Source organism: Mus caroli, chromosome 12 (genome assembly GCF_900094665.2).
Source record: "Mus caroli chromosome 12, CAROLI_EIJ_v1.1, whole genome shotgun sequence".
Lineage (NCBI taxonomy): Eukaryota > Metazoa > Chordata > Mammalia > Rodentia > Muridae > Mus > Mus caroli.
In genome coordinates, this window is record NC_034581.1 from 86648538 (window position 1) to 86672203 (window position 23666).

At 41.4% G+C, this 23666-nt stretch overlaps 1 protein-coding gene and 1 non-coding gene across 3 annotated transcripts in view; both read right to left on the reverse strand.

Moving 5' to 3' along the window:
• Positions 1–21068, reverse strand: part of Gtf2a1 (general transcription factor IIA subunit 1) — a 31320-nt gene extending 10252 nt beyond the window's left edge. The window contains exons 1-5 of one of the 2 annotated variants that reach the window (XM_021179003.2): positions 20612–21068; positions 17763–17864; positions 7234–7444; positions 4133–4200; positions 1011–1086 (exon numbers count right to left, since the gene is read on the reverse strand). In XM_021179003.2, the coding sequence (XP_021034662.1) occupies positions 1011–1086; positions 4133–4200; positions 7234–7444; positions 17763–17864; positions 20612–20641 (487 nt within the window). In that variant the 5' untranslated portion in view covers positions 20642–21068. Of the gene's footprint in view, positions 1–1010; positions 1087–4132; positions 4201–7233; positions 7445–17762; positions 17865–19971; positions 20033–20611 lie in introns of those variants that run through there. The other variant, XM_021179006.2, reaches the window with a different exon arrangement.
• LOC115032887 lies at positions 5098–5240 on the reverse strand. Its single transcript, XR_003838538.1, has one exon. It is a non-coding gene; the product is annotated as a small nucleolar RNA SNORA79 (small nucleolar RNA).
• Positions 21069–23666: the final 2598 nt, after the last annotated feature.

The window sequence follows — 23666 nt, forward strand, 5'->3', positions numbered from 1 at the left end:
TTATCCCTAATGAAACATTTAACTAGTTCTTGCAAATTCTTTTCTGTTGTATCTGGTAAATTTCAGTGTACCTTGTCTTACTTGTGATTTGTAGCTCCTGATAATTCGCTGTAATATAATAGTCTCATGTTTTACCAGAAAATTACATTCAGATTCAACACCTCTCTTGTGTGCATGTATCTGTCTGTCACCCCATTCGACTCTTTGCCCATCTGCTCGAGAGACTCGTTTTTACGCAGGCACAGGGAAATAGAGGGTCTGCGGCAAAAAGCTTTGCTTACATTTTCAACATGCACCAGGTGTTGGTGGGGCACGCCTTTAATCCCCGCACTCGGGAGGCAGAGGCAGGCAGATTTCTGAGTTTGAGGCCAGCCTGGTCTACAAAGTGAGTTCCAGTACAGCCAGGGCCACACAGAGAAACCCTGTCTCGAAAATCAAAAAACAAACAAACAAAAAAATCAACATGCAATGAAAATTTGCTGAGCCAATTAGAATGCCAAAATTATGACCAAATAACATAACAATACCCTTGTGTATTTCCTTTAAATATAACAGAATCCTTAACAGTGAGCAAAAACATGCAGCAAGACAAAGCCCTAATTGGTTCCTCAAATTTAGAAATTAACAGACAAAAATAAGAAAGATAACAGATATCAGCCCAAGTAACAGTCTACATACATTTTCCAAAAGATAAGTTTTCTAAGAGATATGATGAAAACTACATTAATGCAGAGACTCTGTAGAAACGAAGCATGACACTGAACTTCCGACCTCCTGCCTCCAACTCCAAACTGCTTGCATTATATGCTACCAAACCTGGTTCCAACTGTAGCCCCTAGTAAGGTTACAGTCCTCTATTTTATAGATCTTAAATTATTTAAACAACTTAAACCAAAAGCTGAAACAAGTGTCAGTTTTGTCTTCCTTCTTCAGTGACAATAAAACCGCAAGAGTTCCTTGATGTTAACTTCTGAACACTATTTAAAACTGCCTCCCTTGTCTCTAGTCACCTGAATTTGTTAGTAGCTGTTGAACAGGAGTCACTCCTGCAGGCAGTGCCAAGGTAGCAGCTGTAGCAGCAGCACTCTGGAATAAAAAAAACAAAGGAAGAAAAATCATATCTATGCGTGCACTTAAGATCTTAGTTTATGTACAGTGCATTTTACCAGTCCATGGAGGAATTTACTAACATAGCATTCTAGCAACAAGATTAAGTTCTATGTAGCACAAGGAAGACAAGCAGCCTAAATAACATATTAAACTATTTCAAGGAAGGAGGTCTGTTAGTTCTCTTAGTGAATTTACCCTAAGAAACCTCATGGGGAAGGTTCTTTTGCTCAGAATTCAAGCTCTCCCAGTCTCAGCCTAACCTGCATGGTTTTAGAAGCCTATGCTCTAACAGCCATGCTGTACCATATGAGACCACCATTCATTACTGCTAGACCATATTACTGAGAACCAGTTTTTGGTTGCTTACACCCAATTCCACGCTCATCATTTAAGGCCTTGTTTTTGGTTTTCTACATTACTACCAGAATCAACAGTCTCCATAAAAAATTATCTATCTCAGAATCTCCGGTTTCTGTAATTAGCAATTCTAAGCTACCACATTATCTAAAAGGAAGAGGAACACACTGACACAATAACCCAGGTAACATGTGCAATAGGTTAAGTATTTCTTAGTCCAAACCTGGGAGTCAGAATTATCTCGACTTCAGATATTTTTCTTAAACTAAGAAATACTTGTGTATACACACACACACACATCCTAGAAGTGTGAATCCAAAGATCTACGAATGAAACTTATTTTTGACACATACATTTACACATATAATCTGAATACCATTTCACATTCTAGTGCCCTTTTGTTTTTCCTAAAGTAGCTCTTGCATGTAACCCTCCTTTGCCTGGAAGCCACTGCCCAGGCAATTTGGTCTTCAACTTAAAAGTCATTCTCCTGCCTTTGCTTCCCAAGTACAGGGATCACAGGTGTATACCAACATTCTTGCTCTTTTTTTTCTTTAGGACAGGGCCCCACTCTAGTCCAGGCTGGCCTCAACTGGTAACCCTCCTGTCTCTGCCTCCTGAGGGAAGGGATTACACAGTGCCCGATGACAGCCCCAGTGAGACTGAGTTTTGACTGCAATCACTCCATTTAGTTCTTCTGAAGATTTTTTTTTGATTCTTGCTTGCCCCAAAAGATTCCTATCACTGTTAGTTTAATTTTGTATTTTTACATATTTTAATGCATCTCACTGTAACTTTATTTATGTAGCTTTTATTCCATTATGTTTAGACATTCCTTAATACATACAACCATTAATTACTGTTTAATTTATAAAGTTTTAGGAAACTAACATTTAGATTGAGTTTAAGAAAATGAGTCTATGTTTTAAAGGAGCATGACTTTTGTGCAGTTCCGGAGCAGGAGAGATGGCTCGGGAGCGTTTACTGCCCTTGCAGAGAATCAGATTCTTTCTATTTAGTCCCAGCACCCAAATGGCGGCCCACAACCATCTTCACCACCAAGTCCAGGGGACCTGCCACCCTCTTTTGTGCCCTACAGGCACCAGGCAGGCATGTGATATACAAGTATACACGCAGGCAAGCAGTCAGACACTTAGGAAAAAAAAAACATTTATAAACAATACAAATAAATGAAAATTAAAAGCTGGAGTTGCTAGTATATGAAGCTGCAAAACTGGCAGTACACAGGAGGAAGTCATGTGACTAACAGGCGAACCTGCTTCTTAGATGCTTACACATCACAGCTGTAAACTCTTACAGATCCCAGATGCCACTCAGAAAGTCAAACTGTTTGTAAAAATATTTTCATTAAAAACAAAAAACTCATTGCTAGCAATACTTACACAGACCAAGAGACAATTTCAGAAATGATTTTTGTCCTCAGTAATAATTTTGGTTGATTTTAAAAATAAAACGCCACAACTGAGGAACTACCTTACAATATTTATAGTCTACATATTTTAAGAAAATAAGTCATTGGTGGTAAAGTATTAAGTAAGTGGTCAGACTCTGTTTTCCTGTTTCTTTTATAACATTATCGATCTGGCGACACATCCTAAGAGCCTGAAGGGCTTCCTTCAGTTCACAGTTAAGCACTCTTGATGTATCTAATGGGAGATTACGAGCCTTAAGTATGAGTCGTTTAAGAATGGGATATTCAGTATGCCTGTCCACCTGAAATGGAACAAAATTCTTCTTATAACTCAACTGCATAAAATACACCTTAAGGTATAAATCTAAAGATCACAATAAGGCAAGCTATGTATTATGCTTAAGTCACAACAAAAACTCCTTTAACATACGACTTCAGCAGTAGCATCCTGAGTTGGGCACGCTGACACGAGCCTTTAATCCCAGGATATGGCAGGCAGATCACTGTAAGTTTGAGGCTAGCCTGGTCTGAAACCCTGTCTCAAAAAAAAAAAAAAAAAAGAAAAGAAAAACAAAACAAGGAAATAGCTTCCTTGACCACATACTCAAATGTACATGGTTAGCACAACTAGATTTGATGGTTTAAAAAGAAACAGAAAGTACAAGCTTGAGTGTGTGGATAGAAAAGAAGGGGTGCATCTAGGAAGAGTTGGGTTAGAGGTGAATATGATTAAAATACATCACATGCAATTCTCAAATAACTAATAAAATTAAATTTTTAAAAAAGAAATAGCTGTCTTAAGCCTCACCTTTCTTACTCTCATCTCTAGCTGTTTCTCCTTCCCTTCCTCCCTTCTCTCCACGGGGCCATAGCCAGCCTCTCTCTTTCTTTTACCTTCTCTCTTTCTCTCTTTCTACAATAAAGCTCTAAAACCATTAAAAAAAAAAAAAGAAATACCTATCTTGAATTGTCCAAAACAGTTCATTTTCAACAAGTTTATAAACTTAGCCTTCCTGTACTTATATTTAACTGACCTCCTGACATAAAAGTGCCAGTGTCAGCTATGATCTTGGTATTTTTTAAGAAAATTACATAGTTTTATAAAGATTTAATTTGTCATTAACAGCTATTTGCACAAATCTTCCATAATTCTCAAGTTGTTAAATAATACACATAGGAATAACTGCAATTTTAGATGAACTCTAGCCAGTTCATGCCGTGTTCAAGTCTTACCGTAATACTTGATGCATTCATATGTTGTAGCAACTTAGAATCAGGAACAATAACTTGTGGTGCTGTAGCTACAAAAATAGAAAAAAGGCCCATTTACAAACAAGAGTACTTCAGAGCTGCAGGAATGTTATAAAATGCCAAAACCTTTTTTACCTTTTTCATGCTTTTGATGCATTTTCTAATTTAAAATACTTTCAAACTATATGCTATTTTAGACTTCTAAACTTTTTTCCTATGGAAATCAACAGCTCGAATATATTTATTTTATATTGAAAAACATTAATAAAATGACAATACCTTAGCCAGGCATTGCAGTGCATGCTTTTAACTCCAGCATTCAGGAAACAGAGGCAGAAAGATCTGAGTTCAAGGCCAACCTGGTCTATATAGTAGGACAGTGTCTAAAAACAACAAACAAACAAAAAACCCTACAACATCCTTTTCTAGCAACTTGACAGCTACCATGATCATGGCATTTTAATTAACTATTTGAAAAATACAAATCAATGGATTAAAAATGCTTGTTCTATACAAGCCGGAGGCCCTGAGTTAGAATCTGCAGACCACACATAAAAGCCAGCACTGTAATCCCACTGCTCTATGAGGTGGGGAAATGAGTCAGGCAGGAGAGCTGTAAGCTTGAGGACAGCTAGCCTAGTGTATATGGAGGAAAACAACAGAGATCCTGTCTGAGAGTGGAAAGCAAGGGTCAACACCTAAACTTGTCTTCTGACCTCCACGCACGCACCATGGTCCACAAGCACCTACATCTGCATGTGTGCACACAAACATCACACTCAAGTAACCTACATCTGCATGTGTGCACACAAACATCACACTCAAGTAACCTACATCTGCATGTGTGCACACAAACATCACACAAGTAACCTACATCTGCATGTGTGCACACAAACATCACACAAGTAAGAAACAACAGCAATGTTAGTTAAAAAAAGAAACAGAAGTAATGTGTGACCCCGCAAATTTCAGAGAACACATAGATAATCCCAATATCTTGATATTCTCTGAGTGAAAAAAGTCAATTTTAATTTATGATGACCTAAAATCCTAGTGCCATGCCTATAGGCAATAGGAGGAACAGCCATCAAAGAAGAAATGAAAAGCAGGTCTGAAGAGTGGAGAAATGGCTCAGTGGGCAAGGGCACTTGCCACCAAGCCTAAAGACCTGAGTGCCATCCTTAGAGCCCACGTGGCAGGAGAGAGCAGACTCCTGCAAGTTGTCTTGACTGCCACATGGATACCATGGACCACCACATTACACACACACACACACACACACGAAATTAAAGAATCCCTAAAAAGGACACTCCAAATCTATCAGCTGTAACTGCTGAACCCAATCACACTCGCCTCCTGCTACGTCTGACTACTCACTGTGCATTTCATGCTCGCTCTCAGACGAAGCAAACCAGTCACCCAACAGCTGCCACCTTAAACTAAGCTTTCAGTTACCTCAAGTTTCCTTTCTAGTCAAATTCATCTAACTACAGTATTCACAAAGTTTTGTAACTCAACAGATTTTTGTCATATTAAAATAACTATGTATGATGGATCGAGATCCTTCTTTGTTTGAGTTTTTGAGACAAGTTTTCTCCATGTAACCCTGGCTGTCCTGGAAATCACTCTGTAAACCAGGCTGGCCTTGAAATCAGAGATCTGCCTGCCTCTGCCTCCTGGGTGCAGGATTTAAAGCTATGGCAAGGTTCTTAATCTTTCCAGGGCCCAGATTTCCTTCCACTGTGAAACTGAGCTAATCAGCTATTCTGCAACACCTCAATAAAGGCTAATGCAGCAGGACCTATAACAGGATTTGAAGACTGTAAACTATGACAGAGTCTATGATGAATTTTTCTTTCTTTAAATCAAGCACTAAAAAGTTAATTAAGGGCTGGTGAGCTGGCTCAGTGGGTAAGAGCAGTGATTGCTCTTCTGAAAGTCCTAAGCTCAAATCCCAGCAACCACATGGTGGCTCACAACCACCTATAATGAGATCTGAAGCCCTCTTCTGGTGTGTCTAAAGACAGCTGCAATGCACTGTCTGCATAAATCTTTAAAAAAAAAAAAAAAAGTTGAATTAAATTTTCAGACTACCAAAGTTACAAAATTTCTCCAGTATTGAAGATGCATGAACAAAACACAAAACAAACATGTCTTTGAAAGAACATGTTTCATAAAGAAAACTACCTTATATTAAATAATGAATTCATTCAAAAATAAGTCTGTATAGGTAGGGACCCCATTTTCTTTTATCTTACATAATATCTATAAAGTGTGAAGTATGGATCCTTGCCTTCGACCTATGTGACACAAGGTTTCTTTGTAGTGTTTCTGGCATATATAACAGCTTAGCTGGCCCATAACCAGACTTCTGGGAATCTGTCTCTACTCCCTATCTCCCCCACAGGGATACAGAACGCCTCCTGGCTTTATGCTCTTGGGACTCTACGTCTCTCTACCTGGTCCCTAGCTCAGCTCATTCACATATTACAGCTCCTCCCAGGGATGCTCTTCGTAACTTCTGCCTTTGTTATTTTCTTTTGCTATTTTTGAGGTAAGGTCTCATGTAGCCCAGGCTGGCTTCCAACTCACTCACTATATAACAGAAGATAGCCTTAAATATCTGATCTTGCCTTTTCCTAAATGCTAGGATTACAGACATGCTCCACAAAGCCCAGTTTATGTGGTAGTGGGGATTGAACCCAGGGCTTCAGGTGTGCTAGGCAAGCACTCTACCATCAGAGAAGAAAAAGACTAATCAGTATAGATCTCCAGACCCCAGCATCTGTTTTAAAAAGATGATGGATCCATCAAACTTAAAAGTCAAATTAGGGCTGGAGAGATGGCTCAGCGGTTAAGAGCACTGACTGCTCTTCCAGAGGTCCTGTGTTCAATTGCAGACAACCACATGGTGGCTCACAGCCATCTGTAATGGGATCTAATGCCCTCTTCTGGAGTGTCTGAAGAGAGCAATGGTGTACTCCTATACATTAAATAAATAAATAAAACTTAAAAGTCAAAGGAATACTTTCAAAAGACAAGTGTAATTTGTAAGCCACAATAGGGACCTCCAGCCTTCTCACCTTGCTGAGATGCAGGAATAAGGACCTGCTGGGTCTGTGCTTGCTGAGGTACCGTTTGCTGAGGTTGCGCTTGCTGGTGGTGGTGGTGGTGGTGATGGTGATGCTGCTGCTGCTGGGGTTGATGCTGCTGCTGAACTTGCAACAAAAGCTGCTGTTCTTCTGAATGAAATCCATCTACTGCCCTAGACTGCATTAGTTTATTCTCCCACAACTAAGACGAAGAACAGTAAAGCCTTCTCAGTGACTTAAAGAACACTCTGGTCATATAGACAAAATATTAAGTTATTAGGTGTTTGTAAATTTCTTCCAGAAATAATACAATCACAAAAAAAAAAAAATCACCCAAGTTTTATACAAGGAAAATAAACCTTAATCAAATCACATGTTTATTTTACTTAAGAATTTTTTTTTACATTCCAAGAAACTTTCTAGAGTAATTCTCCAGTTAGCAGGTGTTATTTAACAGAGTTCCCAAAGTCAACCCTGAATAATCACAGCTTATCTTTCTATTTCAAAATTATTAAAGTGCTTTTATAGAACTTTGCTCAATACAAATTTTCTATCTCTTCAATAGGAGTCAAAAAGAGAAATATTCATCCATCTGTCCTCAATGAGAATTTTGTGAAATAAAGGCACTCTAAATGAAATAGGCCAACTTCCTTTCTATTTGTCTAACCTTGTAAGTTAAAGAAAATGAGGCTGAAACGGTCATCCCAATCCTCCACACCTCCTGGAACGTCCTTCTTCTAATGGGAAGACTGACAATCACTTCCTGCTCAGGCACGTCTATAAGCTGAGCATAGAAGCGAACCTAAACACTCCGACTCTGCGTGCCACGCTCTACCTTTTTGACTCCTAAAAGGATGTCACCACGGGAAAATTCTACCTGACGAAATTTTCTTTTATGCACAAAACCATTAAAATAGTGTGTACAATTAATTCCTCGCCATGTATAAATGGTGTATGTGAAACATAAGAGAACTTCACTGCTTATTATATGCAAGCATTTCAAAGTCTGAAAACAATGTAAAAAGGTAACATTCCTGGGTGGTGAGACCTTTCGGATTAGGGCTGCCCAATCTGTCTGTCTCATTTCAGCACAGGGTGAGTTCTATAATGGGAGAGGGGGAGAGCCATCCAAAAGAGAGGAAGACATTTTCAACTGTTTCACCCTTCCCATAACGTATTTGCTTTCTCCTATGTTTAATGTTTAATTCTGAGTTTCACTCCTATAAGAAATTGTGCCTCTAAAATGCAAGGAAAACAATTTGGTCAGTTTTATACTCGGGCATCTGTGTAAGCATTCTGTTTTTAAGTCCAGGATCTGCTCTTGAGATATTGCTAACTCAGAGGTTTCTTCTGGATTCTTTCAGAGGCTCCTCTTGTTATACAGATTTAAAACAAAGCAAAAACCCCTCCCCCTGCCCTCTCTACGTGACCTATATTTATGACTACCTGCTACAACAATTCCAGCGTCTTTAGTAGTGTTCTGAAAAATGAAGTACAAGTCAGGTTCACAGTAGAACTACTTCCCTAACAAGCCCAATACTTAAATGCCTGAAATCTATACTTAAAAAAATACTAACCTCTATTCATGGTTATCACAGTTTAAAGTCAGTGATCACTGAATGCCAGCTGTTATTACTAATCCAGTAGTGGCTTTAATTATGTAACAGCATTACATCAGAGGCTGGAAAACCAGTTAATACTGGTTTGTCTACTAATGTGACTCAATCATGTAACATTCTTAAACATTTTCCTCATCTAAAATTAAAGGAAAATTCATTTAGATTATTTTTAAACTTCCAGCCAATAATAGAGGCCTTTACAAACCCCACACTAAAAGCAACTTCCAAGAGCAACAAAGTAGTAGTTCCTAAGAGTCCAAATTTTATCTGGCTGATCTCTGCAAAGAGAGACAGAGACAGAGGGGGGGGGGGGGAGGGAGGGAGGGAAAGAGAGAAATAGGGAGGGAAAGAGAGGGAAGGGGGGACCAACTCCCACAAATTATTACCTAACCTCCACATGCACATGGTGGTACATACACATACATATGTATGTGCAACACACAGACAAAATACAATTTTCTTTTAAAAAAAATCAAAATATGAAGTAAAAGAATTGTCACGGGCTGGAGAGACGGCTCAGCCGTTAAAGGCTAGGCTCACAACCAAAAATATAAGAACTGTCAGTGTTTAAGAAACTATTTTTTAAGCCAGGCATAATGGCACACACCCTCAATCACAGCACTTGGGAAGCAGAGGCAGGTGGATTTTTATGAGTCCAGGGCCAGCCTGGTCTATACATTTCCAGAGATACTGCCTCAAGAGGAGAAAAGAAGTTTACAGTGTAATTTTCTAATTGAGGAGGTGATGAAGCTTCAAGATCCAAACTAGTTCTGTTCTTTTCCTTTTTTCTTTTTTTTTTTTTTTTGGTTTTTTTGTTGTTGTTTTTTGTTTGTTTGTTTGTTTGTTTTTTTGAGACAGGGTTTCTCTGTGTAGCCCTGGCTGTCCTGGAACTCACTCTGTAGACCAGGCTGGCCTCAAATTCAGAAATCTGCCTCTGCCTCCCAAGTGCTGGGATTAAAGGTGTGCACCACCACTGGCTGGCTCCAAACTAGTTCTGAAAGTACACTTTCTAACCGTGTTTAATTCCCAATCCATCATAGGTTTTAAAAAATATATATATGCATATATATATATATTTTTTTTTTTTTAATTTGTTGGTGTGTGAATGCCTATCATATGCTTGTGGTTGCCCTCAGTAACCAGAAGAGGGTGCAGAATCCCCTGGCACTAGAATTACAGGCAGCTGGGAGCTGGCTGTAGGTTCTAGGAACAGAACTCTATGTTCTGTGTGCAGATGACTGAGCCATCTCTCTAGCCCTCTTCAACTTTCCTAAAGTCAATGTTTTACTGTTTTTACCATCAATTGGTTGTGATCCCATCATTCCAATGATGCCTCTATGATAAACAGAAATACTGGCGACATGTAATGTGCGGCTGAGTACATGTTCTACCCCCTATTTCCTCCTGTCAAGGACCTAGCAATCAAAATTCATAACTGAGAAGGTTCACAGTGTATTTTAGTAGTAAGAGTGCTTGCCAAGTTAGCATGAAACGAGAATCACAAAAACAGGACCACAAGAAAAGAAAGAAAAAGAAAGAAAGGAGGAGGTGGCAGCTACACAAGAGGAGGAAAGCTAATTCTGAGGTGGGGGTCCCAGACTTAGTCTATCTGCAGGAGCCACACGCCATTATGAATTGCATGGGTTATTTAGTGTTGTTTGCAAAAGTAATTATAAGTTGTACTAAAGTCTAAATCAATGCTTTTCAAATAGAGGACATCAACCTATTAGTGTGTCATAAAAAGTCAGTGTTGAGCCAGGTGTGGTTGTTCATGCCTTTAATCACAGGACTCAGGAGACAGAGACAGGCAGATCTGTGAATTTGAGGCCAGCATGGTCTATAAAGTAAGTCCAGGATAGCCACAGCTCTGTTACACAGAGAAACCCTGTTTGGTGATGTCAATGCTGAATTTTTTTTATGAAGAATATCAAATTGAAATGAAAATGTAACATAGAAAACAGTTTCTGTGTTTTTATTTGGGTTATACAGTGTATATAAAAGCTTAAGAACACTGTTTTCGGCACTGTTAATGGATTAACTTTCTAAAGTTTACAAATACATCTTCTACTTAACTGTAATAATCTGTAGACTATTATAGACATCAATTATATTAATCTGCACATCTATAAAGTATGATGTATATGTATATACCCTATAATAGTCACCCTTATGTGAAAATAGCCCACCTCCCAATTGTATGTTGTGACTCAAATATGATCTTTCCCTCTACATACATACATACATATATACCCAGCCACCCATGATAAAAGTTTAATGTGCAAATTATATATAGTGCAATAAAACAGAACTATAAGGATATTCTGTGATAAAAAGCTATGTGATTGTAGTCTCTTTCTCAAAGTACCTTCCTGAATGTTTGCAGCTTCTCATGGGGATATAAAATACAATGTTTATGTGATAAGATTCAGGGGAAGTCTGCAGACACTCTGGGAGGTTATCTGAACACACACTACGACACTGCACAGATATTCTGGCAACTGGGTGGACACTAAATGATTAATGGATGAGCTGCATATGCAGAATGGATAAGCTGGACAGAGAAATGACTCACAAACTGAAGACTATACAACTGGTTGGGGAGAGATTGCGTCATTCTAGTCGGAATGCACACAACCTACAATTCACAAATTGCTTAGTTCTGGATTACTTCACTTAATATTTTTTTAACAAAGCTGACCAAGGATAAACAAAACATCAAAAAATTAGATCAGGGATCTGAAGAGAAGGCTTAGCAGTTAAAAGCACTCGCTGCTCTTTCAGAGGTCCCAGGTTCAATTACCAGTACTCACAGGAGAGCTCTCAATAGTCTGTGTAACCCCAGTTCTAAGAAATCCAAGGCCATCTACTGGCCTCCACAAGCACCAAGCACAAACATGGTGCAGACATACATGCAAGCAAACACACCACACATTTTTTAAAGGTTTAAAGAAAGACTGTAGCTAAGGGGAACTAGAACACTATTTTGAAAAAAGCATCCTGGTCCCACTCTACTACCCCACTCAGTCAGACTCTGGGGCAGAGGCTTAGTACGGCCTATCTGCCAGACTGGCTGCTGCTGTAACTACAGTACTAAACGACTCTCTGTTAAATAACCTTACACTATTCCATAGCTCTTCATGTTCAGTTTCTAAAATGAAACATAGCAAAGTTCCATAGCCCCAAAGGAAGGCAGTCACTTAGGCTGGGCATGCTGATGCATGTCTTTAATCCGAAGCACTTGGGAGACAGGGGCAGGTGGATCTGTTTTCAAGGCCAGCCAGGGCTCCAAAGTGAGACCCTGGCTTGTTTTTGTTGGGTTTTCTGTTTTCTTTTCTTTGGGGGGGTTGGGGGGGGGGAGTTACTCCCTGAGCCATTAGAGATAGTTCTACTTTTGAATGAATTCCTTCATGAAGACATTATTTTACTCCGATTTAACAGATAACTGGGATTTTACCAGCCATTTAGCATTAAATGTAAAGAAAAGATTAATTAAAGAAAGATTATAAAAATAAACTAATGTTTCTTAGAATTGTTTTCTGTATAGGATGTTACTGGCATTTTAGGCAGAGTCTATCTGTATCGTACGGGATGGCCCACAGGAAATGCAACATGCCTAGTTCTTGCCTCCTAGATATCAAAGATGGTGGCTAGTTTTGACACATGAACATGGTCCCACATACTGTCAAAAGTTCTGTAGGGGTTGGGCTAGTCAATCAAGAATCAGAACTTAGCAATCATAAATGTTCTAGTAAGTTAACAAATACAGAAATAACACCATATAACTAAGCAGCAGGCTTATGCCATCAAGTGAGGTTGATTTACTCTCTCAGGGTTTATATTTTACTTTCAGTTTTAAAAAAGGTTCATGCACATACGGGTTTTGCCAGGATGTATTGAGCTTCCCTGGAAATGGAGTTATGGGTGGTGGTGAGCCTCCATGTGGACACTGAGAACTGAATCCAGGCCCTCTGTAAGAGCAACAAGTGCTCTTAACTGCTCAACCATAGCTCTTCAATTTCACTTCTCCAAAATTGTAACTTTATCCAAAAATTCTAGGTTCTAAATGTCAGCTGTTAAGATAATGTTACACTGTTTTGGTAATAGTAACGCTGAAATAGGAAACTGAATTGTTAAGTATGTCTTTGCTTAGAAAATTGGAAGAGCTCTTTTCTTTCTATTTACTCTCTTTCCCACAAGTAAACTATTAATTCTGACATACCCGGTACACTTCAGCAATGTTTGCCTAGGCACCAAAAATTGACATGACAAATATTTCACCTTCTGTTCCCAAAAAGACTGAGGAGGTACACACAACTGTATGTGTCACCGAGACAGTCTAGTAACTAAATTTTATTTAATTCTATAGAGGTAAGTACAGTTATAGACATTATCACCTCCTTCTTTAAAGAAAATGAACCTGAAGAACAAGAAGTTAGGCAAGTTTCCAAGATCAACAAATAACAAAGGCAAAAGTAGGATGACTACAAGGCAGGCGTCTAAGCCAGCGTCCCTGAGCACTGCTCCTGGCACTGCCCTTGCCTTGCCCTAATGCCCGTCTCATTAACCAGCTCCTTCCTCTACTTTCTGTCTCATTTGCTCTTTGCAGAAGCTGGTCTCCCTAACATCTCTTGGGAGCTCTGAAATAAAATTTCCTGTACAATTTATCCAGAAGCTGGGTACTTTGTAGAAACAGGAGAATCATTTCAAATGTCTGGCCCAACACACTGCTAGAGAATGGGCACTTCACAGTCTGAGTCAAAAGTCAATTCTGACCACCCTTTGACTAAAAGAAGGTAGAAATGTGAATTTAGGTCTTTTCTTTCATGGCACACCTAGACATTTCCACTACCTCGTAGCTAAATGTTCTTGTCAAAGGACAGAAAGCAGGTAATTATTCAATGTATAGTTTAGGCATTTGTATCAGTGTATCAAGTATCTATGTATAATTAGGGTTTATTTAGAAAAATGGTTCTCAACTAGTGGTGATTTTTCTACCACTTCCTTAGGGAGATTAGCAATAAAATATTTCTGAACACAACTAAAGGGTGCAACTGGCAGAACACTCTGTATGCAGCTATTAACCAATCAGTCCAACCTGGTAAATGCACCAAACTTAGGGACTAGAGACTTATAACCTGAAATTCTAGACTCGTCTCTACCTGAGGATTTTATCAGCACAGACAGACACAAAGGATTAAGGATGTGGCTCACTGGCACAGCACTGGCCTGGCTTGTGTGAGGCTCCGGGTCTGATAGAGAGTGATTTGATGGAAGGGGGGCAAATGAGAATGAGGGCTCGGAATCCCATGGGTTATATATTGAGTTGTGCTTGCTATTTAGATATAGGTAGCTCTGGCAGACTGGTTTATCATTCACTTTTGAGTTTTTGTTTTCAGCTTGTTTTGGTTTTTTTGGTTTTCTGAGACAGCCTCACTACATAGCCCTCACACTGTGCTAATTCTCCTGCCTTCCCTTCCTCAGTTGCTCATTATTTACTTTGAAGATTTCTGAAGTGTCATTCCCATCCAGTCACCTGCCAATAATACACACTCCGTTTAAATACAGCCTGTCTTCATGCCTTCCCCAGCTCCCACAGGTTACACGTGGGTTAAGTGAGCAGTTAACAGGTCAGGAACTCATGTAAATAATTGGCTGGGTTTGTTTGGTTTTGTTTTTTAAATGACATTTCCTACAGTATCTAGTTAATCTTTAAATGATTTGCATTCTCACAATGCATCTCAGTTCATCATCTAATTTACCACTCTATCTGATAGCCTTAGCAACCTTGATAATCTGTCAAACAATTACAAAAGGAGAAGGGTCAGAGCTAACTCACAAAGCCCATTATAAATCACAAAACACACAATGGATGCTAACCCTGTTAGCAAGAAAATCTGAATAGCTCAATGTGGTAAGAATCACTAGCCACATGTAGCGATTTAAATTTAAATTAAGTAAAATTAACAAAAATGTGTTCCTCAGTTCTTTTAATCACACTGCAAATGCTTAACAGCCACACATGGCTGGGCCGGAGGTGACAGCCACACAGCACTTCATCCCTGCAGAAAGCCCTGAACAAGGCTAGGGTCGATCTTAAATCTAGGGCGCATTCTTAGAATTCTAATGAGGTCCTGAAGAAATTGAGTGCGGAGAATTAGGTTCATTCTCATCTAACAGCTTTACCTCTTAGCACAACCCAAGGTCTAAGAGCTGCCCCACTTAACATAACAAAAATAGCATTGACAAGATTACAGAGCCACACTGGGTGCCGGTCACACCGAACAAGAATGATGGTAGAAACTGAAGATTAACTGTTGAATGGGTTACTTTCGAATATAAGAAACATGCAAATAAAGACTCTTCATTTTTCCAAGACAGCTTCATTTCTTTGACTAGAATGTTTAACAGCTACGGGGACCAGTCAGAAGATAAACTGTCAACCACAAAGCAAGAGAAAATAATAAAGACCCCAGATTGACCCATACCATAATCAATTAAAGTTTTGGGGGCTCATTTCTATACCTCTAGAAATTGTATCTTTTACATAATGTGACAGAAAAGACAACTACTGAGGGCAGCAAAGGGTTAAACATTCCCCAGTACACTAAGGACCAAGATAAGCTTGTCTATTCTTCATTTAATTACATACTTTATGTTGTTCCCATGTTGTTCCAAATCCTATTTCAAAGGAGGCATTCTACGACTTTTACCTTTAAGCGTTCCATTTCTCTCCCTGTAGGAGCTAAGCGTATTTTCTTATCCTTCATGTAATGTAGCTACTCTGTGCCGCCCCACGCTCTTCCCACTCCTGTTTCGTAAGCAGCATTCTAACACTTGTATCCTTGAGCACTCAGAGCATCTATAGTTCTCTCCAGATAGGTGTTACTCGGTTCACTGAAACTTACTTTTTTCCTTTTCTTACACTGGCAAACTCGTAGTGAATATTCTAGAAGTTGTCCAAAGGTGCTTATATTAAGACGTATTTTATCACCACGCTGAAGCTCAGACTTTATTTAAAATGAGAGCTAAATTCTAGCTTCTCCGTGTGACTGGAGACGACCACAGCTCGCGCTCCCTAACCACTTATTAACTGTGATGATTTGAGCACAGCTGTAAAGAAGCTACTCCCAGTTTCTAACCCAACAGTTATAACCTTCTGACCTCGGCCCATTTATCTCTAATTTTTTATTATTTTGCGTATGTATGATGGGGGTGTCCACATGCCAAAGCACACGTCAGAGGACAACTTTAGAAAGTCAGCTTCTGTTCCATTTGTCTCTTTCCAAAAATATTAATGAGGACTTCAAAAAAAAATTGAGATACTTTTAATGTTCAGATTTTAAAATGAGAAGTCTAGGCTTGCATAAATGATACCAATTTTCCCAGAATTAACTAGAAAAAAAAAAAGAAAAAGCTGGTAAGCCTTAAAGAAGCTGGACTTCCCATCTGCCCCTGCATTTCACTGGTTTTAGTTCAAGGATAGAAAGAAAAATTTCTCATACACTTACACAATTGAGAAAGCAAATGTTACTTTAAAATATTAAAAGTTCAGCAATATATAACTCAACCTGCATACCGTTCTGTTAGAATAGTGGATCTTCCAACAATCATTAAGAATAAAGTGTGCAGATCTTTCACACATTTTACTATGCACAGAGTATACATATTTTTAGGACAGTCATCAGCACAGTAAATATACCTAAAGGAACCCTGCTGCACATGAACAGAATCTAGAAGAAAGGCATGGTAAGCACTGGGCATGTAAGGTGCTGAACTGGGCTAATGATTCTCTCGGAGGACAATGTTTGTATGCATGCATGTGAAGCCTTTAGAAGGATGTTAACTGTCCTCCCCATCACTCACCAGGTCTTTCACTGAAACCTGGAGTTTCAGGCTGGTCACCAAGCTCCTGGAACCCAGTCTCCATCCCCCAACACTGGGTGACAGGCACATGTGGTCATACCCGCCTTCTATGTGGTGAAGGAGATGTCAACTCAGATCCTCTTAATTTACTTGATGAGTCACTTCCCCAACCACACATGATGCAACTTTTAAATGAAAGAATAATAAACTATGAAATTTTCAAATCGGGTACTTAGTGCAACAAGTACAAAACTCCTCCACTTTCACCTCATGCTACCACCAGGAGACACAAGCACTGTGTGTGTACAAGTGTTTGGCCTACATGACTGTCTGTGCACCACTTGTGTGCTGACTGATGTCTGGAGGCCAAAAGAGGGCATCTCCTGGAACTGTACTTACAGACCATTGTGAGCCACCATGTGGGTGCTGTGAATCGATTTCAGTTCCTCTGGAAGAACAGTCAGACTCTTAAGCACTGAGCCATCTCTCCAGTGCCCACACAAATGCCATTTTAAAACTCTAAGTATTTATGCATAAACCTAAGAAGAAAAACTAGCTCAGCGTTTAATATGTGAAAGGGGCATTTGCTATACATAAAAGGATTTTACTCTAGTACTCACGTTCTTTTATCAAGCATTTGTTCAATTGCTCCATCATAAACAAATTTTAGATTACAAATATAGGAATACAAAAAATTAAATACTATTACTGACATGTCAAGCAACTGGACCATAAAATACCACATGTGAGCAAGTAAAGCTATTATTAGGCATTTTGATAGGTATTCTCTATACTTAATACACTTAATCCTAAGAACAACTGCCCAATGAGTCTGTACTACCAATTCCTATCTTACAGGGAAGAAAGCTGAAATATAAGTTATCTACCTACCCAGTTAGAGGAAGTATAGAAGGAACAGTTGAGGTTTAAATCAATACCCTTCGCTACACTATATTGTCTCTCCTTAAAGTCAAACATTCATCCTATAGAAAAGTTCTTTATTACTGAACTATTCTTTTTAAAAAGAGACAAACTCACAGTTTTTAGTTCCATCAGGACCTGTTCATCCACTCCATCATCCAGAAAAATGTCTTGTACGTCATTAATAACATCTTCAATCACAGATCTATACAATTTAGGCTTTAAAGGAAAAATAAGATTCAATAAAAGACTGATTTCAAAATGTTAGCAGGCTTTAAGAAATCCTTAAATAATTTTTAAATACAAGCCATTTGGCCAACTATCTAAAATTTATTTTAAATTGTGACTTTAATTAAAGATACTACAATCCTAAGTCAGGCTTATCACTCTGGAGGCAAAGACAAGAGGGTATCAGAGTTCCAGGCCAGCCTGATCAATATACAGAGACCCTGTAAACTAAATTTGACAATGACAGAAAACTGTAAGGCTGGGCAAAGTAGTTCATAAACCAAAGTTCTTTATGCACAGTCAACACAAATTCCAGTTCTAATTTCCTTGATCGTGACCAAAATGTCAACCATCGTGATTAATAACAGTTCATGGTTACTCCTGGTTCCTACTAGCCCTGCTTGATTTAATGCCTGTCCCATCTCACAGCCTTTCCATATCTTAGATTTTGGGGGAACTTTTTGTTCACGAGTCATCTCCTGGTCATACCCAGCAGTCTTATCAGCATTTGATTATACAAAAGCTACCTTCGTTTTTTTTTTCCCTGTCCTGGTCTACCTTCAGGCTACACACCACTACACTCTATACTGGCCATGTAATTTTAAATTGGTAGGATAAGTTTCCAGCAAACCAGATGTTTTAATGTTTCTGAAATCAGTTACCCTAAAACCCTTTCCTTGGAGATTCCAACACTTGAAGCAGGAAATGCCCTTCTCTGCTTCTATGTAATTAATCATTCGGCAACCAGCCTACAAATTAACCCATTCAGAAGCACTGTTGTTGAAGGAAAAAGGGAAATGCTGAAATTCTAACCTTCACTGGAGTAGGCTTTTGTCTTTATGGCATACAAGGTCATTTAGATCTGTCCTTTTAAAACAGTATTCCAAACTCTGAAACTGGCGAACTAGAGACTGCGTGTAGCATTAGCAAGTGATTAACTGCAAGGTTCCTTTTAGAAGGTGCTACATTTTAGGCACAATATTAGGTCACCTAGGTGGATTTTTATACTAGATACCATGCTAGCCACTGGTAACATTAAAACCACCACTTAATCTTTAATTCTTAAAAGCTCAGTTTAGGCTGTGCCTCTACACACACATCAAGCAATGGATTGTGAGCACAGATCTCACAGAGGAGCGTCAGTCACTATTTCTTTGAAAAGCTTCATGCCTTGAGTATTAAGAACACACTACCAAACTCATGTCCTCTTCCGGAAACATTTACTGTACAACGCATTTTTTTTTAAGCCGAGAATGTTGACCGTATCTCCTCCAAGGGGGCGGCGGGGGGGGGGGAGAATCATCTTATCTGATCTAAAACGATTTAAAATTAAACTCTTATAAATAAAGGGAAGGAAAAAAGAACAAAACGAGGTTGCAATCCTGGCCTACTTCCCACTACAAACAAAGGCAGTACACTCTAGCGGCCACAGCAAAACACTCGGGTCCGTGACAAGAGCCTCCCGGCTCCGGAGCGAAATCTCGGCGTGAAATAAAATGAGCTCCGCACGCCGGCTCCTCTCGCCTCGGGAACACGCACCTCCCAGCCCCGCGCTCAGCAGCTCTCACTATTTAAAGCCGGATCTGGTGTTTAAATGGAGAGGCGGTGACGTAGGCCTGAAAAGCACCTTCCCATCCTGGCAGAGTCTATATTAGAGAGCGGCAATGGCTCTATATAAACAGGGCAGCCAAAGGGAGGAGGACCACAAGGCGCAGGCACTGAAAAGCAGGGTAAGCGGCCGCAGCCATGATGGATCGACCCGAGTCGCCAACGGTACAGTGTCGGGCAGCCGCAGGCTGCTCTGCGGCGTTTGGGACCGGGCAAAAAAAAATTAAAAAAAAAGAAAAAGAAACAAACAAACAAAAAAAACAAAAACAAAAATTGTGCTTTATTGTCATAATAAAAAGAACCAAGAGATGGGGTGGCCTAGTGATCACATTGCGTTGGTGACTCTTTTAAAAGGTTATTTTTATGTGACTGCTTTTTGCAAACCTACGTGATCGCAAGTAACCAAAAAAAAATCTTTTTTAAAAAAAGGGAGCAACGGGAAGAAGTAGGCAAATCTCGAGGCGAAAGCGGGGATTCTTGGGCCACTCACTGTAGGCTTTGTTTGTTCTGGTGCTTTTGCTAGTCGAAGATACCGCGGGGGTTTTGCTTCCCCTTCGCCATTTTACCCACTGGGGAGGAACCGAGATAAGTGCTTTCCAACCTTCATTTTTTTTTTTTTTGTCTTTTTTTTTCTTTCTTTCTTTCCTTTCCGAGGATTAGTAAAATCGGCCCCAAAGGAGGCTCTCCCAAAGCACCACCTCCGGAGAGCCCCCGAAGGCACGCCCGGCCTTGGCGGTATCCGAGAGGCTTCCTCAGACGCGGGGCTCGACCCGCAGCCGCTCGCTCGGGGGACTGGCCGGGTCCGGGGCCCCGCGTGGGGCCGTCGCCCGCCTGTCCGCGCCCCGGGGTCGGCAAGCCAGGGCCCCAACGGCCTGCGTGGCCCGCCCCGCGGCGCTCCCGGCCCCCGCCGCCCTCCTCCCGCCAGCCCTCGGCGTCCCCCCCGCCCGGCCAGGCCCGCGGCGGGCAGCGGCGGTGGTGGAGGGCGGAGGGGACCGGGTCGGGAGCGCCGCCTCGCCCGGGTCCGCCCCCGCCCGTCCGTCCGTCCATCCGTCCGTCCGTCCGTCCCAGCCAGCCGTTGCCTGCCGCCGGAACCTTCGCAGCCCCCGCCGGCCACCGCACCACGTCCTTACCACGGTGTTTGTGTTTGCCGAGTTCGCCATTTCCACACACAACACAAACAAGAGGGAACGAGATAGAAAGAAAGGAAAAAAAAAAAAAAAAGAAAATTAAAAAAAAAGAAAAAAAAAAAAACTGAGACCCGGAGGGTGACCCAAGTCACCCGCCAAGAGTGGGGCAAAAAAAAAAAAAAAAAATCTCTCAACAAAACCGATCCAGAAGGAGTAAGAGGCGGGAGAGCAGGAGGAGGGGGGCACTCCTCCCGCAGCTAAAAACCTCGAGAATAGCCTAAAGAAAAAAGAAAAAATGGGGGGAAAAAATTAGCCACGACCCCTTAGGGGGTTAGGGGGCGTCACCCGCTCCCCACTCGGCGCCGAGGAGGGAAACCAACACCGGTCACCGCTCCCCGCGCCACCGCTGCCGCCACCGGCTGCAGCTCCAGCCGTCCGGTTCGCCTGCTTCTCCCCTTTATATAGAGAGCCAACAAGCTGTGCAAGCCGCTGCCACCCTCGATGCTGCCGAGAGACAGGGCGGAGGGAGGGAGGGGCGGAAAGGGCGGGGGCAGCGGGGGGCGGGGCCGAGCGCGAGACACCGCGAGAACCGCGTGCGCACGCGTGCCCGGGGCGTCGCCAGGTTCCCCCTCCCCGGCTGGGGGCCGGGTGGGCGGGGCCGCGGGCCTGGAGTAAAGAAGGAGCGCGCAGACGCCTTTTCCCCGCCCCCCTAAGGCTCGCGCGATCACGTGGTCCGCACCCTGGCGGAAGCGGTCCGTGGCGGTGGTGGTGGCGGCCGGTTGGACCGGGAGGCGTCCTCCGGAGGAGGCTGGGGTATTGAGGGAAGCCAGCGATCAAGGGTACCTAGCGCTGCATCGGGTGGACGCGCAGCCGCTCCGGTGGAGCGGAGAAGTGGGAATAGCCGCCGAAGCGACAGGCTTCCCCCGAGGATGACTGCAGAGGGACGGCGGGTCACGTGGCGCGGCTTCCGGCTCCCGCGCGCTGGGGCTTGGGACAGTTTTTAAATGCGGAGTCATCTTTTGATTCCTGAGCTAAGGTCGGACGAGGAGGAAGTTCGCGCCTTTTGCAAAGGACAGACCTCGTGAAGTTGTGTATAAGTCCAAAGGCTAGGAAAGCTTTGTGCTCGCTCTGTCTACTTTACAGAATTAGGGACGCCTGTAGGTGTTTCCAGCCGTTTGTCTGTACAGAATTAAACTATTAGGTGGTTTGGCTAAAATACCCCAAAGAGTCAGCCTCTACCAACTCAAAAAATACTTTAGATGACTTCTTAGGGTGGTAGAAATGACGAAAAAAAGAAAAGGAACTCGGATACAACTACTACATATTTGACTCCCTGACATACATTACTGTTTTTAATGTTACCAGAGTGCTGTGATTTGCACACTGGCCAGCACACAGTGACTAACCACATCTGAAACCCATGCCGTTGACTCATCAACTTGCCTGGCCTGTCACAAGAGATCAGGCAGAGTCTGTTGGTATCTTGGAGGTGCAATTCATCCGGAGTTTGACCTGTGACGTGCAAGCAAATTCTGCCTTTGTATCAATATTTTACGGAACAGATTCCTGTTTGGTAGGCAGAATTTAACAACTGCCACTTTTCCTGGTCCTAGGAATTTGGGGACAAAATGTAATGTGGACGTGGGCATTTTATGTTCAAAAAGCAATCAGACAATGTCATTCTATGCCAGTGAAGCCAGATAAGGGAAATATCAAAGACTAGAAGAGCATGGAAAGACTACAGATTGTTTCCTATGACCTCAGGGTAGGGGATTAGTGAAGACTGGGACCATGCCTACTAAGAAACTGGACATAAATTCCCTTGAGAGAATTTTTTTTTCAGCTCAGGGTTTCTCTGGCTTTCCTGTAACTCAGAACTGCCTGTCTCTGCTTTCCCAGTGCTGGGATCAAAGGCATGCCACCACACTTGACTCTAGGATTTCTTCAACATTAGCTCCATTCTCTTTAATTTCTTTTTTGTTTGTTTGTTTGTTTGTTTGAGACAGGGTCTACAAGTTCTAGGACTACTTAGAATCCCTGTAGTCCTAGCTGGCCTTGAACTCACAGAGACCCACCTCCCTCTGCCCTTTGAGTGCTGGCATTAAAGGCAAGTGCCACACTACATTTGGCCACTAAATAGTGGCTCAACAGTTCCCTGCAAGGTGTGTCTGGTCTAGAGCACTAGAAAATAATTCACAGGACATAAGTATTTGAAATTGTGATCCAATCAACACTTTGAACATTTTGGGTTTTTTAAATATTTAGGTTACCGTTATCATGAAAAACCGGGAGGCCCATTCCCAGTGAGTCTCACTCTGCTTTTTTAAGACTCCATGCATGCCGGGTGTGGTGGCATACGCCTTTGATCCTAGCACTTGGGAAGCAGAGGCAGGCGGATTTATGAGTTTGAGGCCAGCCTGGTTCTACAGAGTGAGTTCCAGGACAGCCAGGGCTACACAGAGAAACCCCGTCTCGAAAAACCAAAAAGAGAGAGAGAGAGATGGCTCCTCAGTTAAAAATGCTCTTCCTGGGGACATCAGGAGACTCAACCAGCACGGCTCCAGCTCCTCAAGTACCTGAGCATACGTGTACAGGGATACACACGTATATACAGAAATACAAATAAACGTCTAGAAAAAAAACAATACAATCAGACTACTGGAGGCTCTTTCCATGTCTATACAGTCTAGATTGCAATGATGCCTAACACAGTGGTTTTCCCCAAACCTCTTCCCCTTTCAGTGCCCACGTGCCTGTAAGAAACCACCAAGGATTCCATTCCAGTGTATTGTTTCTACTTCTTCCATTAGCTGTAGCATCCCTTCAGTCACAGTGAGTGTATGTCCACCAGCTTCAGATGTTTTCTGATCTTATATCAAAATTCTGGAACTTAATGTTTAACTTCCAAGACAAGCCTGTCCAGAAAGTGCTCAAGCAAAACTGCATCATGTTTCTTTTTAACTGACCCTCCTCCTTTCTTCTAAAGCTTGAATGCCTTCTAATTGTAATAGCCCTTTATATAAAACACACTGGATTTCCAATTTTGAGTTTATATAAT